This window comes from Manis javanica, chromosome 15 (genome assembly GCF_040802235.1).
Source record: "Manis javanica isolate MJ-LG chromosome 15, MJ_LKY, whole genome shotgun sequence".
Classification (NCBI taxonomy): Eukaryota; Metazoa; Chordata; class Mammalia; order Pholidota; family Manidae; genus Manis; species Manis javanica.
Genome location: NC_133170.1, coordinates 61140272 through 61162112, shown reverse-complemented (window position 1 = coordinate 61162112; position 21841 = coordinate 61140272). Strand labels below are relative to the sequence as shown.

Below are 21841 nucleotides of genomic sequence, written 5' to 3'. Positions count from 1 at the left end.
CCTTATATGTTTTGGATATTGTTGCCTTTTATTTTATTGATTGTAGCTTCTGCTATGCAGGACCTTTTAAATTTTATTTATTTTAGCTTTTGTTACCAGCTTTTGGTGTCATATCCAAAAAACCAATGCCAAGATCAATGTCAAGGAACTCTTTCCTTATGTTTTCTTCTAGGAGTTTTAGAGTTCCAAGGTTTTATGTTTAAGTCTTTAATCTGTTTTGAGTTAATTTTTGTGAGCAGTGTAAGATGGGCCACTTTATTCTTTTGTAGATGATTATCCAGTTTTCTGAATACCATTTACTGAAGACACTCTCCTTTCCTCCATTGAGTATTCTTGGCTCCCTTGTCAAATTAGTTGTTAGGGGGTTATTTCTGAGCTCTTGCTTCTGTTCCATTGGTCTGTGTCTATGTTTATGCCAGAACCATGCTATTTTGAATATTATAGCATTGTAATATAGTTTGAAATCAGGAAGTGCAATACCTCCACTTTTGTCCTTTCTCAGAATTGCTTTGGTTATTTGGGGTCTTTTGTGGTTCTATACAAAGTGTAGGATTGTTTTTTCTATTTCTGTGGAAAATGCCATTGGAATTTTCATAAAATTTTGGTAGAGATGCACTGACTCTGTGGATGGCTTTGGGCAGTCTGGGCATTTTAACAATATAAATTCTTCTGATCCATGAACATGGCATATCTTTCCATTTGTCTTCTTCAATTTCTTTCATCAAAGTCTTATAATTTTTAGTGCACAGATCTTTCACCTCATTGGTTAAGTGCATTCCTAAGTATCTTATTGTTTTTGATACTATTGTGAATGAGGTTTTCTTTGTTTCTTTTAAAGATATTTTATTATTATTATATAGAAATGCAACTAATTTCTGTACGTTGACTTTGTATCCTGCAATTTTACTGGATTTGATTAGTTCTAATAGAATTATTCTAATTAATATAATCTAATTAGTTATAGGATTTCTTTTTCAATATGAGCTTATGTCCTCTATAAACAAAGACAATTTTACTTCTCCCTTTTCAACTTGGATGGCTTTTTTTTCTTGCCTGAGTGTTCTGGCTAGGACTTCCTGTACTATGTTAAGTAGGAGTGGTAAGAGTGGCCACCCTTGTCTTGTTCCTGATTTTAGAGAGCAGCTTTCAAACTTTTATCCTTGAGTATGATGTTAGCTGCAGGCTTCTCAGGTATGACTTTCATTATGATGAAGTATGTTCCTCCTATACTCAATTTGTTGAGAGGGTTTTTTTAAAATCATAAAACGGTGTTGAATTTTGTTAAATGCTTTTTCTACACCTGTTGAGGATCATATGATTTTTGTCCCTCATTCAATTAATATGGTATATCACACTTATTGATATGTATATATTGAACCATCCTTCCATCCCAGGGATAAATGCCACTTAATCATAATGTATGATCCTTTCAATGTGCTGCTGGACTTGGTTTGCTAATATTTTGTTGAAAATATAGCTGCATTTATTTTCATCAGGAATATTGACCTGTAGTGTTCTTTTCTAATAGTATTTGTACCTGGTTTTGGTATCAGGGTAATGCTGGCCTTGTAAAATGAGTTTGGGAGTATTCTTTCCTCTTTAGCTTTTTTGGAATTGTTTAAGAAGGTTGGCATTAATTCCCCTTTAAATGTTTGGTAGAATTCGCCAGTGAAACCATCTGGTTCTGAGATTTTTTTCTCTGTTAGAGATTTTGATTACTGATTAAATCAGTTTATTCATGACTGGCCAGTCCAGATTTTTCTGTTTCCTCATGGTTCAGTTTTGGTAGGTTGTACATTCCAAGAATTTAGCCTTCTAGGTTATCCAATTTGTTGGTGTATAATTGCTCATAGTAGTCTCTTAAGACCCTTTGTGTTTCTGTGGTAATAGCTGTAATGTCTCCTCTTTCATTTATAATTTTATTTGAGTCATCTCTCTTTTTCCTTAATCTAGCTAAGGGTATGTTAGTTTTCTTTGTTTTTTTTTTTTTCCAAAAAGACTAGCTCTTAGTTTTGTTGATCTCTTCTGTTGCTCTCCTGGTCTCTATTTCACTTATTTCTACTCAGTTCCTTGTTATTTCCTTCCTTTTGCTAATTTTAGGTTAAGTTTATTCTTTTTCTGGTTCTTTGAGGTGTAAAGTTAGGTTTTTACTTGAGAGCTTTCTTTTTTCATCATGTAGATATTTATCACTATAAACTCTTAGAACTGCTTTTGTTGTGTCCCACAAGTTTTGGTATCTTGTGTTTCCATTTTCCTTTCTTTGAAGATATTTTTTGATTTCCCTTTTGATTTCTTCTTTGACCCACTGGTTGTTTAGGAGTGTAATTTCCACATACTTGTGAACATCCCAGTTTTCCTCCTGATTTATAGTTTCATATCATTATGGTTGGAAAAGATACTATGATATCAATCTTTTTACATTTATTAAGATTTGTTTTGTGATCTAACATGGTCTATCCTGGAGAACAGCACCTGCGTAGTTGAGGAGAATGTGCCTTCTGCTGCTGCTGGGTTGAATGTTCTGTATATGTCTGTTAGATCCACTTGATCTAAAATATAGTTTGATTCCAATGTTTCCTTATTTATTTTCTGTCTGGATAATCTATATAATTGTTGAACTCCCCTATTATTATTGCATTGTTGTTTATTTTTTCTCCCTTTGGATCTGTTAGTATTTGCTTAGTATATTTAGGTGTTCTAATGTTGGGTGCATATATGTTTATGATTATTATATCCTTTTGATGAATTGACTGCTTTATCATTATATAATGATTTTCTTTGTCTCTTCTTATAGCTTTTGAGTTAAAGTCTATTTTGTTTGAGATAACTATAGCTATATCTGCTCTCTTTTGGTTTCCACTTGCCTGGACTATCTTTTTCCACCCCTTCACTTTGAGCCTATGTGTGTTCTTAAAGGCAAAGTGACTCTCTTGTAGGTAGCATATGGTTGGGTCTTGTTTTTGTTTGTTTGTTTATCCATTTGGCTGCTCTGTATCTTTTGATTGGTGAATTTAATCCATTTACATTTAGAGTAATTATTGATAGGTGAGGACTTACAAATGCCATCTCATTAATAGTTTACTGCTGTTTTGCTTTTCCCTTGTTCCCTTCTTTCTCTCTTGCTATTTTGAGAATTGATGCTGTTCCACAGCGGTATGCTTTGGTTCTCTTCTATTTATCTTTTGTGTATCTACTGTAGGTATTTGCTTTGTGGTTACCATGAGGTTTACATATAACATCTTAAAGATCTAACAGTCTGTTTTATACCGATAACTTATCTTCAGTGGTATACAAAAGTCTACACTTTTACTTCCCTCTTTTATGTTTTTGATATCACAGTTTACCTCTTTTTATATCATGTATTCATTAACAAATGATTATAGCTGTAATTATTTTTAATACTTTTTTCCTTTAGTCTTTTTACTAGTGTTAAGTGGTCAGCACACTACCATACTGACTATAAATTTACCTTCACCAGTGTGTTGTATATTTTCATATATTTTCATGTTACTAATTATTGTCCTTTCATTCCAGCTTGGAGAACTCCTTTTAAGCATTTCTTGTAAGGCAGATCTAGTGGTGATCAATTGTCTCAGCTTTTGTTTGTCTGGGAATGTTTTAATCTCTCTATTTCTGAAAGAGAACTTTGCCAGGAAAAGTGTTCTGGGTTGGCAGTTTTGTTTTTTTTTTTAGCACTTTGAATATATCATCCACTCTGTTGGGCCTGTATCATTTCTGTTAAGAAACTGCTGATAGCCTTATTGGGGTTCCCTTATAAATGGTAAGCTTATCTCTTGCTGTTTTTAAGATTCTCTTTTTGTCTTTCATTTTTGACAGTTTCACTATAATGTGTCTTGGAGATTTTGAGTTGAATTTGTTTAGGGGCCTATGAGCTTCATGAGTTTGGATGGCCAAATCTCTCCCCAGATTTGATTAGTTCTCAGCCATCATTTCTTTAAACAAGCTTTTTGCCCCTTTCTCTTTCTGAAATTCCAATAATTTGCAGATTGCTTCTCCTGATGGTATTTCATAGCTCATGTTACATTTCCAGACCTGCTCCCAACCGTGCATTGTGAGGCACAGACCGCTGTGGCTAGATCCCAGGGGAAGTTAGTCATTCTGATCCTAATGATGGGAACCTGGGGGCCTGATGCAGTGCTTCCTCTTACATGCTGCAGAACATGATGCAGCGCCGAATGAGCTTACAGAGCCACAACTTGACACCATGAGGGCTGGCTGGCAATAGCACTAGACTCCAGTCAGCACTGGCAGAGGGGTGCTACTTCACAGCAGTGAGGGCTTTTCCTCAGGGTTGTTATGGGGGGCTGTAATGACTGTTTGCTGAGCTCCTGCTCTGTGTGCTTTATGCTGCCTGGTTAAGTCCTCATAGTTCTATAAAGAGCAAGATGTGTTTTTCTACGATGGACCCCTGGGCTGAGTGATGGGCTCAATTTTAAAAACAAGGGAGATGCGGGTCTGTGAATATGCCAGGATCAAGTTTGGGGCTTCAGGGTGGCTTCTGCTGCAGAATGGAGAACAGACTGGAGGGGCCAAGAAGGGCCTGGGGGGTCAGTGAGAACAGTTCGGAGATGGGGCATAGTAGGTGGGTGAGAATGACGTTGGCTTGTCTTAAGGAGTGCTAACCAGTCCAGAGTTTGCAAATTGCACGGCTGTGTTTCAAACTCAATTTAATCTTAAAGGCTATCTCTATATCCTTCTTCTTCTAAACAATATTCAATACATAAACCTGTATTTCTATTTTCCTTTAATCAGAGTAGCCCATGCCTGATGGGGAAAAATGTTATCTCTTTTGTTTGCTGCATGGAGTTTTACAGGCAGCCATTGAGGCCTGCAGGCTGAGGGGTGGGTGGGTGTGCATGGTTCATCACTGCCGAGCATGCCACCATGCAGAATGAGTTTGTGGAGCCTTGGGTCCATGGGCAGCAAAGCCAGCTGTAAGAAATCAGGTGTTCTTCAGCTACCATCTGGCTCTCGGCTCCAGCACTCAGGTATGACTATAATGGGGCACTGGTTCTAGTAACAGAAAGCATCCACTTGTTATTTTTGATCACACCCACTGACACTGAGGAAGCAATGGGTCGGAGCCCACATCCCAGGGAAGGGCTGCCTGGGAGGGCCATGCACTGCTCTCTGAGCCACAGACATGCCAGGAGAAAGACATGAGCCACACACGGGCAGAGCACACTGCAGGTTTATGAGTGAGGACTCAGTAGCTGTGGAGGCTGGAGTGGGGTGAGTGACAGGCAGTTTGGGGGTGTTGGAGGGTTCAGGGGGTCCAGCAGGGAGAATGGGCCCAATTCCATCTGGGCCTGCTCTTGACCCTCTGTGGTCATCCTGGGTTGGCCCAGCCCCTCCTTGCACCCCAGGTTGGCTGTTAAGCAGATGAAGGGGGGTCACCAGCAGCTTGTTAGCCTATGCAGCTCTCTCAGAATAGGGTGACTGGTTGCTAGTGCAGACACATCTAAATGTTTCCAGATGAGACAGAAGGGAAGGGGCCTGTGATTTGAGGCCAAGAGGATTTGCGATGCAGTCCCATTTCTGAAACTGACTAGCTGTGGGCCTCCGGTAAGTACCTTATGACTAGCCTCAATTTCCTCATTTGCAGAAAGGGGCTGCATTTACTTCAGAGGCTGTTATTCATTAAATTGACTAACCCATGCAAAGCACCATCACATACAAGACCTTCAGCAAAGGTCAGCACCCCCCTGACTCTTAAGTGGCCAAGTGTGGCATGAATGTGTTCTGGGAGGCTGTGCAGGGGACCCAGGCAACTGCCCCAGGACAGTGGGTGGAGCACTGACTCTGGGTGGGAGGCTGGGTCCCTCCTGCCAGAGGTTGGGCCTGTCTCCTGTGGTTGTAAATGTCCCTTAGGACTCAGGGCTTGGCTTGGGGGATGGGGAGGGAGAGACTGGGACTGGAGATCAAGGGGTTTGTCTGTGGTTCCTAGATGCTCACGGACCCAAAGAGCAAGGGTGCTCTATGTAAGGCTGGAGGTACTGGAGGGAGGAAAGCAAGGACAGTGCAAACGGAACAAAGAGCACCAAATAGCTCTGTGCCATATAAGGAAGGAACAGACAGCACTTCCTGGATTCCAGTCCCGTGACTTGCTGACAAACCCCGGATGCAGACCACCCCCATCTGGAAGGAGGAGACCTCTGGCTGTCCATCACCTGACCCTGAGCCAAAAAAAATTCCCCACATACCCCTGGCGTGGCCCACTTCCCCCTCCCTTCCCTGTGCTTATAAAATCTCCCTGCCTGTCTGGCTGAGCGCGACTTCTCCAGTCTGCGTTTATGCGGACTGGTGAACCTCACCCAGGATAGTGCTCAAATAACCTGCCTGGCCTTTTGTTGCCTCTTGTCTCCTGCTCATTTCGGTTAGAATTTATCTTACACTTTTGCCTGTTTAAAATTTGGGAATACCACATAAGGTTTGTTTGAAAATGGATTCTGAGGCCAAGACAAGCCAAAATCTGAAAACTGCAGAGAGCCACGATGGCCACTTTCAACACAAAGACCGTGGAATGAAGCTTCACTGTTGACTGAACAGGGCCAGCTAGATATTCTCAATCCACAGGCGAAATTCCTCCCTGCTCTTTACCAGCAGGAGAGATCATGAGCGCTAAACGACAGGCTCAAACTAAAGGGCCATCTTGATGAAGCATAGTTAGAAGGAGACAGGAGGCTGGGAGGCTTCCATGGGTCATGTGGAACTGTTTCCTTGATTGAACCACGAGTGATCATCAAGACCGGTTTTCCTGGGCTTTCCCTAGTACACAGGGATGGGTAGTTTAGAGATTGCTCTTTGGGGACCCAGCACATGTCTGTACAGGACCTTCCCGCCCACCCAAGTGTAGAAGCTGAGCTGTCCACAGGTGCCTGCATGGCCCTTACCTTCTGCAGCTCTTCCTGGACGCTCTGGCTGTTGTCCTCAGAGGACAGATTTTCCTTCTGGTTCTCAGACTCTGTCTTAGGCTCAGATTCCTGGTCCTCCCCTGAAGAAGTGTCCTTCTCATTCATTTGCGCTGCTAGCTCGTACAACCTGTTTCTCAGTTTCTTGTCTGTGGCGACTGTGTGGGTCTCCGGCTGCACAGCCTCATTAACGACATCATTCTCTGACAAGTCAGCCCACGCCTAAATGAAAGCAGAACCATAAGCTGAGGACTGCTCTGCTATGGTGGAGTTGCTCCACCCGTAGCCCCTGAGGAAGGACCCCAGGGAAATAAAGCTCTCTTCCCTCATCTGCTTTCTCTATAGAAGGGCTCACATTTTATTCTCTTAAACACATGCATCTGAACACTCTTCTAAGGGTTCAGGCAGGTGAGCATCTGTGCTCAGAAACAGATTTGAACTCATTCCGTTTTTCATTCACAAAATAGTAACTGAGCGCCCACCAGGGCATCCCTGTGTTGGTGCTCATGAGGCAGGCTGCACAAACCTGGCTCCAGCCCCACTGGCCAGGGCAGGAGACAGGAACCCACACTGTCAGGCTGGTGGTGCAGAGAGGGCTGGGAGGGAGGCTCCTACAGCCCGTAGGGCCCACAATGGGGTCAGGGGAAGCTTCTTTGTGGAAGTGAGGTTGAGCTGAGACTCAAAGTGTAGCAGTTACCCAGCTGAAAGAGGGAGGAAGAACAGTATCCTGGGCAAAGGGCAAAGATCCTTGCACTTATGTGAGGGTCGCAGGGTGGCAGACCCTTGACAGAGACAGTTCTGGCTTGAGAATTATGTCTCCGGCTTCCCCCTCCCATGTGGTGAGTATGCACCAAGCTCCATGAGTAGAGCCTGCCAGGCCTGGGAAACCCCAGGAGGACATGGAGAACGTCGCTCACTCTGTTCTCACCGATAGTGGGACAGATGTGTACGGAATTTTAACAAGGTGACCTTCACTGTACTGTTGGGGCCCATAGATCCAATTTTAGTTTTTGAGTTGTGCTATTTATGAGGCTTGGTATTCATGGCCTTTGTTCCTTCTTAAAGGGCTTCCAAAAAACAAAGAGAAAATTTACATATTTTTACAATAAAATAAAACTCTTATTTTGTGATTACTATGGTTTCACGGACCCTTTCGTAAATACACATGATGGAAACTTTGTGATCTTACTTTTCCTATCTTTTGAAATATTTTGCTATTTTATCATTCTGGGAATTGTCCTTCATCATTACTCATCAATTATTTCCAATTAGGCTAAAAGAGACTAAGATAATAGGACAGTAGAATTGCCTAGAAGGGTGATTCAATAGTGACATAAATCATCACCATTTTAGTCTGTTTTCAGCTCAACACATACAGTTGACAATTCAAATTTTTTTCATAATTGCAAAGAGAAGAAACTGACAGAGAGTAACATTTCACAATTATTGGATGACTCATAAAATGAATTCCAAGAGAGCAGCTCCCCAGACTCTAACAATGATAGTGAAGTTGATTGTATAATCTCAGACTAGGAGTCTCCATGTGACAGCATCCTAGGTGAATTTTCTTCAGCTCAAGATTCGATGAGTAAACAATATATTTATAAGGACCAAAGAAAATGTTATATTTATTCAGTAACTCAGGAGAAAGGGCTTCACCACACATCTGCAACCAGAATCTGGACCATCCTGTTTTGCTAAAAGATGTGAGATATTTTTTCATTCCCTAAGATGTTTGTACATCACATTTGCTTGATACAGTTTGTGACTGGACAAGTACTAAAGGCAGCTGTCTGTATTAAGGTGATTAGAAGGTAATAGGCAATGTAGAAATGAAAAATAATCACTGGACTGATAAAGAAAAAGGCCCCATTGGAAATGACTGTTTTAAAGAGGCATTGTTACTCAGCAAATATCTCGCTCTTTTCTAGACTGTTCTCCACAGTTGGTTTACTTTGGAGGATATGCCCAGCAATTCTCATGTCAAGGGGAATTGATTGACAGACACTTGACCAAGGGTATTCTGTTCAGGGGATACTGGTCACACCTGCTTTAAACTGTTTCCAGATTATTGTTTGTGTTTGCTTAGGCTGCTGTAGGGGTGGGGTAGGAGAGAGGATGGCCTTGTCTCAGAACGGTCCCTCTTTCCACCATATTATTGTCTTCTCTTCAAGTTTTCACAAAAAGCAAGGTTGTAGCCTAAAAAGATCTGCAAATCAATGGTGAAGACTGGGAATGGGGCTGCAGGGTTTACCCCCTTTGGTCGGTGTACTGGAGGAAATTAAAATGCAATCTGAGTAGATTTGAGGTTTGCTTGGCACACGTCAGAGGTAGGCATACCTGTTGGGTGCCTCAGTGTCCACAGGGTGGGTGTGTCATACTACCCTCAACATGCACGGCCTTGCAAGCACCTGTCAGAGAGCATCCCCTTGAATTCAGAGCTGCACTCATGAACCAGGGCTAGGGAGGCAGCCATCTGCTCCTCTGCATACTCAAAACCTAATCCTGGACCAGCCTGGACCAGCAGGGGTCAGTGTCTGTTGGCTCCTCATCGGCCTGGCTTGACTAGACTGTGCTTGGGTGTACTCTCCACAGTGAGTGGTGCTGAGAAGCAACTTTCCGAGGGTATTCATCTGAAGTGGTTTAGGGTGGAGGAGCTGTGTTCTGCATTCTCCCCACGGGGACCCACAAGGTAAATTTCTTGGTTCTCAGCTCCAAGAGCAGCATCCTTTAAGGCATGCATTCATTGTTCTAATATGGTTTCCATGGCTCAGGACACTGCTCATGGCATTCTTCTAGAAAACTCAGAGCCAAGTGTTTGAGATCTGCAGCCCATGAGGTCCTATTATGACCTCATTGCACCCATTTTGTGAACTAACATCATTCCTGGCTTCATTTTATTTTTCCTATCCTTATTTTTCCTTTGTCCCACTTATTGTGATATTTCCTTTTATTCTCTCATGTTTGTATTTACATAAACCACTTTATATTCTTTCTGTAGCAAGGCATAAACATCAAATATTTACAGATTATTAGTTATAAAGAGTTGGTAGCTTCTCAATGTGGCAAGATTCTTAATACGTGTTTTAAGAATAATTGGGACCTAGGAGGCTAGACAGGGGGCAGATTTACTCCAAGGAAACAAGTTTCACTAATGAGTACAACAAAGAAAATGAAACATCAGAGAAACTAAAACAGCAGCCTTCTGCAATCCTGACATCTCAATCAACAAAACAAAAAGTTAATTAGCAGGATCCGTTTAAAAATGGTGTCTGGGAAACATCTCTCAACAACCTCTCTAAATTTTTCCACCAAAATTGCGTGGGAAGACACAGAAAAAAGTGAAAAACTACATACCTCGAAAAGTAATGGCCAAGAGCTTGTTGCCAGTAAATGGATGGGGAAAACTTCCATTAAACAGAGTCGGTGGGAATGGACTGAAAAAAAAACAAACCCCATTCTCTCCGGCAGGATAAGTGCTGACCACTCCCCTCTGCCCTGTATTCTGCCAATCTTAAATCCTGGCCCAGGAAGTAAGATAAATGCTCACCACACAACAAAATGAACAAAAACTAACCAAACAAAAACCCCACACCTGAGCCTTCTATTGTGGGGTGGGCTGTCCAAGCATCCAAGCCCTACCCCCAACTCCCTTTAATTCCTCTTTGTTTATAGCCACGTAGAAAATGTATCTCCCCGCAAACATCGAGGTAGGCAGAGGGAAGACCTGGCGTGTGGCCATGAAATGTAAAGGTTGGGGTGGAGGCTGCAAAAAGCCAGGCCAGGCTGCAGGGCTTTTGTTGTTTCCATCCACCCACTCATTCACCATATGCGTTGAACAGGTGGCTAGGTTTGCCTAGAAACACAGAGGAAGACAATGAGAATAGGAAAAAACTCCTAATTTAAGCTAGCAGAGGGGAAATTGGAATATGCTGGATACTGGCAAACTAATGACGATGCAAGAAGGACTAACAGGAAAAGTTAGCAAAGAACCCATGGGAAAATACTGCAGAGCAAAGGAAACAAAAGTGTGCTTGAAGACATCAGGTATATTCTACCAACAACCAGGACACACTGTCTGGTAACAGTTTTGCATTTTCATAGGGCATAATAATGCAGTGTCAGTGAAGAGGTGTAGAGTTATAAGGGATCAGCACCCAGACTAAAAGACTGTGGATGAGACAAAAAAATTGCAGAGACTGAAAACACTGCAGCAGGATTAGAACCTGCATTTGAAGATTGTAACAGCAGAATTAATCTTGGGAAAACCAATAAGTAATGTGGAGGACAAACTGGGAAGGTTTCCTAGAGCGTAGAGGAAAAGATCAATATGGGAAAACAGTAAGAGAAGGTCACAGACATAAAGACAGAGAACCGGGCTCACCATGAGAATTGTGGGTAGCCTGGAAGAGGTAATAATCACAATACAGAAGAAAACACTCCTGCGTTGGAAAGACACCTGAATGTACATATCATGTGCAGCGGCATGAAATGAGTACACACTTACCCTTGTGTAAACTAGCAAAATGTTGGCTCTTTAAAGATACAACATGTCAAGCAAACATGTAAAAGATGAGAAAATTTCACACATAAAGGAAAAGTCAGGCTGTCTTCAGGCCTCTCTTCAACACTAACCGCTGAGAGGCCATGAAATATCTGCTCAGAGGGCTGGAGGAACAGAGATGCAGACACAGAGACTTCACCCCATCTGTGGGCGTCAGGGCTTGGGGTTTCAGAGGATGGGAGGGTGTGTTCACTGGCCTGTGAGGACCAGTTACATAGAGCTACATGTGAACTGAGATTCAGGCTACGGATATGGCTGGAGACTGTGGGAGGGGACTCCTTGCTCTCAGTGGCTTTGTCTGGCAGTCACGGCTGGCAAGGTAAAAGGTCTAGAGTGGGGGGAATGACAGACACACGCGGCTACGTCTTCTGGGTAACTCACCAGATTAAACACACAGAAAGGAAGAAAACTACAGAAGGATAAAGACAATAGTAAAAAGAGTGAGGAATCAGGGAAATGAAGACTATAGACATGGAGGCACTGTCTGTCCTGTTAATGCCCAGAACAATGTATACAGGTACATATGGCTTGTCCTCAACAAACAGAAGAATATATGTGTTTTTCCAACACATGCAGAACAGTCACAAAACTGGCCATGTATTCGGTCATACAGGAAATCCCAACAAATTCCCTGCAACGAAATCACATAAGTCGTATTTATTACCATAATACTAAAAACTAGCCAAGCAAGCAAAACCAAAAATGCAACAAAGCATAAACCTATAAATCCTTCTAATTATCTCATAATTTTCATTAAAATAAGCCTTGCATTGGACATGATAATTAGAAAAGTTTGACAATGCTTACTACCTCTCAGAGCCTATGAGATGCAAACAAAACTGCATTTGAGGGAAAATTTATTTTTCACATATAAATGTGTATATGAACCAGCTTTTCATTTTAATAATCTCAAGGGATTTTGCTTTTACATCAATAACTTCTTCTTTCTTGTTTTCTATTTCTGATGTGTGTTCCATATATTCTAATATATATAATATTTCATATATAAAATTCACCTATGACTGTTAGTAGAGGAGACTTGGATAGCTTTATAGGTGAATTCTTCTAAACTTTCAGAAAATTATCGGGTCATAGAAACATTCTAGAAAATAGTCAAAAATAGAGAATCCTTGACCCAAAACCCAAACTGAACAAGATAGCATAAAAATGGAAGCCTGCACATAGAAACCAGTTTTATAGAAAGGAATCATGATCCAATAAAACTTACAAAACAAATAGAAAGATGTTTCAGAATTAAGAAATCTATTAATGCAATGTACAACATTAACTGAAGAAAAATATTATGATCCTCTCAACAGATACCAGAAAGCAGTAGATAAAGCTTACATTTCTGATTTGAATTGTTTTGGAGGCTAGGAATAGATAGATATTTCTTTGTTTTGATAATGTCTACTACACTTACAGAAGGCATCATATTTAATGGCAAAACACTGGAATCAAATGACTAAGGACAGAAGCAAGGCAAAGACAGGGTGCCAGGTGTCACTCACTGCCAAGCCACAGGGTGTCACCGTTGTTGCCAGTGCAGCAATACAAGCAAGAGAAATGAGCATAAGTAATGGAAAGGAAAATAGGAAAATGTCCTAACTTGTAGACAATATGATTACCTACCCGGAACAGCTAAGAGAACCATCTGAAAATTAATTATTAATAAGATTAATAAGAGAACCTACTAGGTGCTAAGTTAGAAAATATAAAATCAGTAGTGTTCTTTTTAACCACTGAAAACCCATTAGAACAAATAATAGATAAAAAAGGGATCTCATTCACAGTACCAACAAAATATATGACATACTTAAAAGCTTTTTAACCAGAAAGGCCTAAGAGCTTTGAAAAAAATCTGTAAAACTTTACTGAAAGTAAATAAATGGAGACAAGATGATACTGTTGATGGGAAGGCTCAATATTATAAAGACATAAATTACTCCCAAATAGAGAAACACATTTGGAGCAATCCAACCAAATGTAAAAAGTTTGCCACTTGAAGAGCAGATTGTAAAAATCATTTATATGAGTAGAGGATTGAGAAAAGTCAAGACATTTTTGTGAAATATCATCAACAGAAACAACAGTGAAGGGAAGACTATCAGATATCAAAATATGTTATAAAATTTTATAATTGAAATTGTATTTGTACAAGAATGGAACTTCTAGGTCAATGGAACAAAACAGAGTAAGAATCCAGATTCTTGGAAATAAAAGAAGGTTAATGTACATCAAGGGGAGCACCTGAAGCCAGCAGATGAAGGATGAATCATTTAATAATGATTTAGTGACAAATGATTAACTTGAAAACAAGGTTAGATATTATTGCTTATCATCCATAAAAATAAAGTACAGATGGACAAAAGGGCTAAATTTAAAATTAAAAACTGCAAAATATTAGCAAAAATTAGGAAAATATTTTTATAACCTTGGGGGAGTTTAAAGCCTTCTTAAGGCACAAAATTAACAATGGGAATAACTGATAAATTATTAGTAACAAAAATTTTCCTATGTAAAATATACTTAAGGCAGAAGTGATAGGCAAGAAGAGAATATTTTCAATGTGTAACCATCAAAGATCTAATACCTACAATATAATTAGAAAATAAATTCCTAAAAATCAGTAAGAAAAAGACAAATAGTCCAATAAAATAATAGAAGAAACATGTAAAATGTGCCTTTACCAGAGGAAAAAATGTAGATAGCTTTAAACATAGGTAAAATGCTCAACCTCAGTAGTAGGAAAATGTTGACTAAAAAGAAGTATTTTTTTTCTCCCATAAAATTGGCAACAACTTAACAGACGGACAACCCTGGGTACTGTGGATGATACCAGAACGCACGTTTGGCAGCAGTGGCCTTGGAGCTGTGAGGCTTGGAGCCTAACCTGGCAAGTGCTCAATGGAATTTCAGACCCACATATGCTGAGTCCACAACTCTCCTTGCACTCATATAGAGAGGTTTGCACAGTGACATGCTCTGCGGTGCTGTTTACAACACCCAGCACTGAAAAAGTCCTGAACACGGCACTATAGGAACTGTTGTGGGTCCTCCTGTCCACACAGCAGGTGGACTGGGGTTGGGAGCAGCCACCCCAGCGTCACCAACATGGCTTGGAATTGTCCGTGCACAGTGCCGAATGTAATGGGATGACTGACTTGTTTAAATTCTCTTTGGGCAACGCACCCTTACAGTTACCCTGACAGAAGCTCCTGCGGGGGCCACGGCGACGCAGTCTTCTGCAGGAGCTGTATGTGGATGTGTGCTGATAACTCTGGCTCACCGTCAAGGGGAGAGGCTGATGGATGTGCAGAGTACAGGCTGATTCCTCTAACACATGGACACTTAAAGAGCCTATTTCTAAGTGTCCTATACCTAGTGATGTACATACAACTGCAGTCATTTCAGGTGATGAAAGGATTTAGGGCTGTGGTCAAGGGAGAGCTACATCTGTATGTCCTAAATTTTTTATATTACATTCATTTATACAATTACAAAATATGCAAACAGTTTAAAAAACATGCATATAAATGCAGGGACCAGGGTTTTGAAATCTCCAGAAGTACCACATTTCTGCCACCTACGGGAAAGAGAGGACGCTGCCAGGAAGGTCCCTGCTCTCCTGCTGGCCCTGCCTTCTCCTCATTGATGCCTTGCAAAGAGTAACACCAGAAGACAATTTTCAAACCACCTCAAATGAATAAGAAGATTCGGGCACCTAGCTCTGGTGGAGACATAGCTTTTTTTGCCTGCAGGTGAGTCATGCAGACAACCCTCAAGAATATGCCTTGAGGCAAGTCACCAAAAGTGGCTGCAAAAAACTCCACATGAGCTAGATAATGAGTCACAGTTTGACAGAACCTTCTATCTCTGTGATCACAACAACCTCATGAGGCAGATTTGTATTGGTCTTGTTTCAATGAGGAGAAAACAAGAGCTTGAGCTATGTAACGGACATTTTCTAGGCAATATTAGCAGGTTAAAGAGGCCTGATGCCATGTTCTGTGGCCAGAGTCAGAGCTATCCTCCAGGGCCAGGGGTCAGTGTCTGGCTGATGCATTCCCAGGTCACTGCAGATGCTGGCAACATCAGCCTGTATGGCCTGGACACACAGGAGTTGTCCACAGCCACTGCGGACAGTTTCCTTCTGCAGACTTGGGTCTCTCTCTGCTCCACTGGAGGGATTGCTCAGGCACCATTCACACATGCCTGGCTAGAGTTAATGCCATTCCTGGGTGGGGCCACTCTCCACCAGTAGGAGGCTGTGGATGAGCACTCTGGTCCTGGGAGAATCCTGCGCTGTGCCCCTCAGGGCTTCCCGACTGTCCCAGGTGGGAAGGGCCAGTTGCCGATAGCCCACTTTAATTGGCCATTCACTTTCGCATCTCTGGGGCCTCCTGGGACCTGCTCCGACATAAACTATACCAATCCTTGGCCTGGGGCCTGCTTTTGGCAGAACCTAAACCTGGAGTGCAGGGCAGGTAGCTGAGTATTACTGGGGATGGTGTGGTTTTTGCAGAGCCAGAAAGTCAGGTTGACAGGAGTGTGAGCATGACTACAAACCTGCGGAGGCAGAGGCCACAGAACTAAGTCTTTTGCTAGACCCTGATCATGTCACAGTGGCACTAATGGAAGACTGTTTAAGCTTTCCAGTTCAGAGAATGTTGCCATGGGTGGGCCACAGTGCACTCCACAAAGTTGGTCCTTCAAGCCAGTGATGCGCTTTGCCAGGAATAGGGCAGGATTGGGCACCATGCGGTCCCAGGTGCACAGCTGGGAGTGGGCGGGTGTATTCAAACTAACCTGGTTGGGGGCCTAGGAACCACCTGAAAAGTGTAAGCAAAATGGTGTGAGCGCATGAGTATGCATGTGTGAGTGAACAGGTGCAGTTTCCTAAGGCGAGAGTCCATAGCTTTAATCATATTTTTGAGGAGGGGGTGTGATGTGGACCAAGGAGTCAGAGTATCAGTAAACCATGCCATGAATTATCATATTAAGATAACATTTTACTGAGCACTCATTTATGTCTAGGACAGAGCTTAGTCCTTCATAAACACTGTCTTATTCTCTCATCACATCCATTATTCGAAGCTGTAATATTATCTCCATTTTACCAATGAAGAAACTGAGGCCTAGAGGGATGCCTTCCAAAGGTTGCACAGTGGGACAGGTGCCCAGGCAGGCTGACTCTAGAGCCATACCCCCAGCCCTGAGCCAGTGGCCCTGGAATCTGGGCACAGCAGAATTGCCGGGTGCACCCGGCCCAGCAGAGATGGCCAGGCCTCATCTCCAGAGTTTCTGACTCAGCAGGTCTGGGTGGGGCCTGAGAATCTGCATCTGTAACAAGTTCCTGCTGCTGCTGCTGCTGGCTGGGGGTGGGGATGGGGTGGGAGAGTGGGGGTGGGGTGGGGACACATAGAAACCCACTCTTCATAATCCCATCTCCAGAGGGTCAGACATGGAGCCCAGGGCATGGATGCGGGCCGCTGGGTCCCTCAGAATGTAGCAGCCAAACCCAGATGAGAATCTGGGTCTGTGGCTAACCCAGGACCTGCTAGGCCAGCCGTTTGGAGGGCACATCCTGCCCAATGCGTGTGCCTGTAGCCACCTGGTTTATTACCTGATGCGTCTCCAGCTCCTGAGAAGGGGCGTTGGGGGAATATAATTCCTTGCTTGGCTCCTCCGAACCCACTTGGGCCCTTCTCCCCGCCCTGGCCTGCCGGTCTGCTGCACGGGGCGCCTCGCCACGGTCTCTGTTATCTGAGGTCTCCTTGCTGGCAGGCTGCGGGTTGAAGTTCACGTCCAGTTCTCCCTGTAGGCGCATCTTCTCAGCTTCCAGGTCCCTGGGGGCCTTCCTCTGCCACCAGGATGGTCCAGCCTGGCCCCCCGCTTCCCGGGAAGACTCTGCTGAGGATGTGTCTGAGTCAGAAAACATGGCCTCGGGGCTGGGGGAAAGGCCAGAGGGGGCAGAGGAGGCTGAGGGGCCCTGGGCTGAGCCCTGGGCCTGCCTGAGCCGGGGCTGGGGGTCCCTGGGCTGGCCTCGGGGCCGTGGGCACAGCATGGTCGAGGTCTCACTCCAGTCCAGATCCTCCTCGCTGTCAGAGCCCAACACATCATAGGCAGCTGCGCTGGAGGCGGCCTCCAGGGCCTGAAATGTGCTGCTTTTAGGTGTGGCCAGCAGAACGCCACCCCTCAGGGCCAGCCAGTTCCCGTCGGGGCTCTGCAAAACTGGGGCCAAGTCTGCGGAAGGAGGGAGAAACCAGAGAGGGGCAGTTACCACCTCACAGCCGGCAAGGCCGCCACCCATCAGCCTCCAGGACTGCGCGAAGGGTCTAGGCAGCTGACCTATGAAGTCCCAGGAGGCACATGGGGCAGGGGTGGGGACACATCCCCTATGTGGGGGCACACCCGGTGGGTCTCTCAGATGGAGGGAGCTCCCTTGGGGCTGGTCACCTGGGTCTCCTGAGGATTGCCTCCTCCCACGCAGGGCCCCCTTGGGTGCAGAAAGGGGAGAAGAGGGGGCTGTTGGCAGCCCTGGTTCTGGCTCTCTGCCCTTCTGTCCTCTGGTTGGATGGGAGATGAGTCAGTCACTTGCACATCCTCTCACAGGTGAGCACACCTACTCTTGGCACCTTACAGATCTCACATCCACACATGCACACACATACACACACTTATGCACACTGCAGGCCCTACAGTAGTGAGCTGTGAGCTGGCACGTGGAAAACAAGCTATATATGCATGCATATGTGTGCACATGCCGATCTCTGTCCCCAGTTCCTGCTACTACTTGGTCTTCGACCCCAGTTCCTACTCAGACCTCCTAAATCTCTTGGAATTTCCTGGGTGGTAGGAGCATCTTTTGTTCTAATGAAGCCACTCTGGGCAGGCCCATGGATGGAGGCTTGTCTCCAGAAAGACAGAGCTGTGATCAGCCACCTGAAACTCTCAGCCCCACCCCATGCTGCAGAGTGGAGAGGGGTTGGTTGATCATGCCCCATAAATCCCCAAAGTACGGGGTTCAGAGCTTCTGGCTGGTGAACACATCCACGTGCCGGGAGGGTGGTGCGCCACAATCCATGGGGCCATGCCCTGTGCACCTCTTCACCTGGCTGTCCATCTGTGTCCTTTATCATGTCAGAAACCAGTAAATGTGTTTCCCTGACTTCTGTGAGCTCTTCTAGCAGATGGTCAAACCTGAGGAGGGGTCATGGGAACTCTGACTTATAGCTGGTCAGTCAAAAGTACAAATGACCACCTGGAACCTGAAGTTGGCATCTGAATTCCTGCAGGACTGAGCCCTTGACTGTGGGGGTCTGTGCTCCTTCCAGAAAGGCACTGTTGAATCAGATTGGGTGCACGACACCCACCTGGTGTCAGAGAGTTGGTCGGCAGGGGAAAAACTCACACATCTGGCCAGAGGAGTGTTCTGTGTGAGCTCGGCATTTAAGTTTATCTTCAACTCAAGGAACCTGCCTCATTCTGGAATGATCACAGGGAGAGAGAGAGATGAGCACCTCTAATCTCATTTTATGGGTGAGGGAACAAAAGTGAGCAGCAATTTGTCAAAGGCCACAGCACCTCTGACACCAAGGCAGCTTGTGGTTGAACTGCCGCAGGAGCCCAGGCCAGCGCTGGAGCACGCGGGCAGGCTGGAGCGGGCCTCAGGCTGGAGTCGTGGTCTGGAGTGGCCTGAACTGGGCTCAGTTCTTCCCAGAGAATCTGCGATGACTGGTGGCTGAGCTATGAGGGTTTATCTGTGAGTCAGGGGCAATACTTGCTTTGTCTTGTTTTTGCTGAAGGTAAACAGGAAAATATTTTCTGCCCATGTGCCTGGGAGTGGGAGGAAGGTTCCCTTTTAGTTGTGGGTTCCTGGCGCCCCAGGGGCAGGGTGCTGGCCTCAGGCACACCAGTTGCCAACAGAACTATTTTCCTTTATTAGGAACCTTTCAGGTCTGCTTGGGGATGGGTGAAGAGCGCCCCAGGGCTCTGGCGGGGGTCATGGGGGGGGCATTCCCTAACGTGTGTGGACACAAGCTTCTGGGCTTGAGGTCTATGGGGGCACAGCTCTGCAGTGCTAGGACCGTGAATCAGGGTTTTCAACCCATTAGACGGTCACCACCTCATGTGATGAGACCAAAGTGTTCAGGAGTCCATGAGGCTGTCCACGGGCACCACACTTGCCAGGCCTCTTTCAGAGCCACAGCCTCGGGGAATTCAGATGTTGGATGAACATATCTTCCACTCAGTGACCCAGTTTCCCCCAAATGTCTGACGACAGCCCAGGCTGGTGGGACACCGAGTTTCCTTTCTTCAGCGGGTGGAAGGGGGCTCTCTCTCCCCCAGGAGGACCCTGGGCCCCGGGGCTGGTTTAAGCACCGTCCTCCTGACGGCCCCCCGCCTCTCTCCTGCTGCTCTGCAGGGTCAGCTCCACCACCTCCATGAGCCCTCATCTCCTCTGCCTCCTCTTCCTGGAGGGTTTTCTTGCCTCCCTGCCCAGATGGGCCTCCTGCGTCCCTGAGTCCCCTGGAGTCACACCTCCCTGGCTCATTCCACAATCCAACTAGAGCTCAGGCTGGACACGCCGCAGCTGAGCCCTCCTCCCCTGAACGAGGCCCTGGGTCAGGATCTGAGTTGCCTGGTGAGCCTGCTGTGCTCCAGGGCCACTTGTGCAGTGGGAAGAGCAGAGGCCGTGGGAGAGGGCCTGGGTGGGAAGCCCGCTCAGCCTCAGCCTTGGCTCTTGCATGCGTGTGGGGGGCAGAGTCAAAGCCTCCCTGGGCTTCTGTGAGGACCGTGCGGCGATGCTCCCAAAGTTCTGACCCCTGCCTGTGTGGAGCAGATGGCTTCTCAATAGTACTTTCCTCTCACGTGAAAATGTGCCTGCTTTAGTGCACAGCAGAGAATGGGGACTCGGGATAAGGCAGATCCAGGGCTGAGCCCAGTTACTGCGACTCCTAACTGGCCTTGGGCAGAGAGCACCTCGGGGCCGCTTCCTGACCTGCCGGTGGGGCCTGAGACCAGCTGTTGCTGTCGGTGTATTGTTGCCAGCCCACACATTGAAGCACGGATCCCTGAGGACCTCAGCTGTTTTTACCTTGTATCTGTTGAGTTGGAATACAATATTACTATTTCACATTTGACTATGGATCAGCCCTCCGTACATATGTACATGGAAAGCACGCAGAGCTCTGACAGTGAGTGTTTTCACTGATGGTAGGAGGGAGTCTAACTTCGATGTGTTTACCATGTACATGTTATGGCCTCTACTTGTGGTGGGAACAGTAGTCTTCTAGGGAAAAAGGTCTATTTCGTTGGCATTTTCCCAACGCTGCATCTCAAGACTATCAGACAGGTGGTGTGGATGGCAGGCCCATCCGGGATTCTCCAGAAATGCTCAGTCTCTTGGTGAAGCTAAAAATGGCTGCTCAGTGGTGATTGTGGCATTCCCTGGAGTGCCCCACGTGTGGCGCAGGCCTCACTCCTTGGTATACACTCTCTGGGCTCTGACAGCCTGCACTTGCAATTCTTTGCTGAGGCTCCTGGTGGTTACCCTGGCTGGCTGCCCATGGCAGGTGGAGATATACTGCCTCCTGAGGGCACCCTCAGCCAGCACAGGGGCAGGGGTTGGGCAGGTGAGTGGGCTGTGCTGGCTCTTGGAGTCTCCAATGGGGATAAGCCCAGTCACCTGCAGTGGTGCCCTGCTTGGTAACAAGGCATATACTGCCTGCCTCCCCTTCCCTGTGTTTCTGGGCTCACCTCCAAATAAACTACAGGTCCCCCAATTCTTATGTTAGAGTCTGGACAGAGGCAGCCACGCCATGCAGACTCAGCCCCACCAGGCCATGCGTTTGCTCCAAGGCAAGAGGTATATCCGCTGGGCCTTGCTAAGCCTGCCGGCACCATCCTCAGAGACCTGACCCCATGTTGCTCTCAGGGGCACACCCTTGGCTTTTCTTCTTTGAGGCACTTGTAACTCTGTTCTCTGAGCTCCAAAAAGCTTTCATTTTAAGCACTTAAACTATATTACAGTTTATTTTCTTGGCTGTCTACTCCAACCCCCAACCCTGACTACAGGCTATGTCTTCTTCGCTGCTCAATCCCAGCCCCTGGCCAGTTCTGGAACCCATCCTGGACTCATAAAAATGACTCATTAATGCATTCAGACCCTGAAGGCCAACTGCAGCCTCTCCCAGGCTATGGAGAAGCCAAAGAGGGAAAGCCCTCAGTGATGCCACCCTCCCCAGCTCGGGGCTGACCATGCTGAACATGTCCTGCACTTGCCTCCAACGTCCACCCCGTGATACGTGGGTTCAGCCCACTGCCAGCTCCTCTCTTCTGC

At 45.4% G+C, this 21841-nt stretch overlaps 1 protein-coding gene across 9 annotated transcripts in view; it reads right to left on the bottom strand.

Annotated features, from left to right (window-relative positions):
- Window positions 1-21841, bottom strand: part of MYRIP (myosin VIIA and Rab interacting protein) — a 229277-nt gene that overhangs the window by 27761 nt on the left and 179675 nt on the right. For all 9 annotated transcript variants that reach the window (XR_012125972.1, XM_073224000.1, XM_073224002.1 and 6 more), the window contains 2 exons: window positions 17123-17742; window positions 6915-7154 (listed from right to left, as the gene is read on the bottom strand). Coding sequence is in view for 8 of the 9 variants with exons in the window: in XM_073224000.1 (XP_073080101.1) it covers window positions 6915-7154; window positions 17123-17742 (860 nt within the window). In the remaining variant the exon portion in view is untranslated. The remainder of the gene's footprint in view (window positions 1-6914; window positions 7155-17122; window positions 17743-21841) is intronic.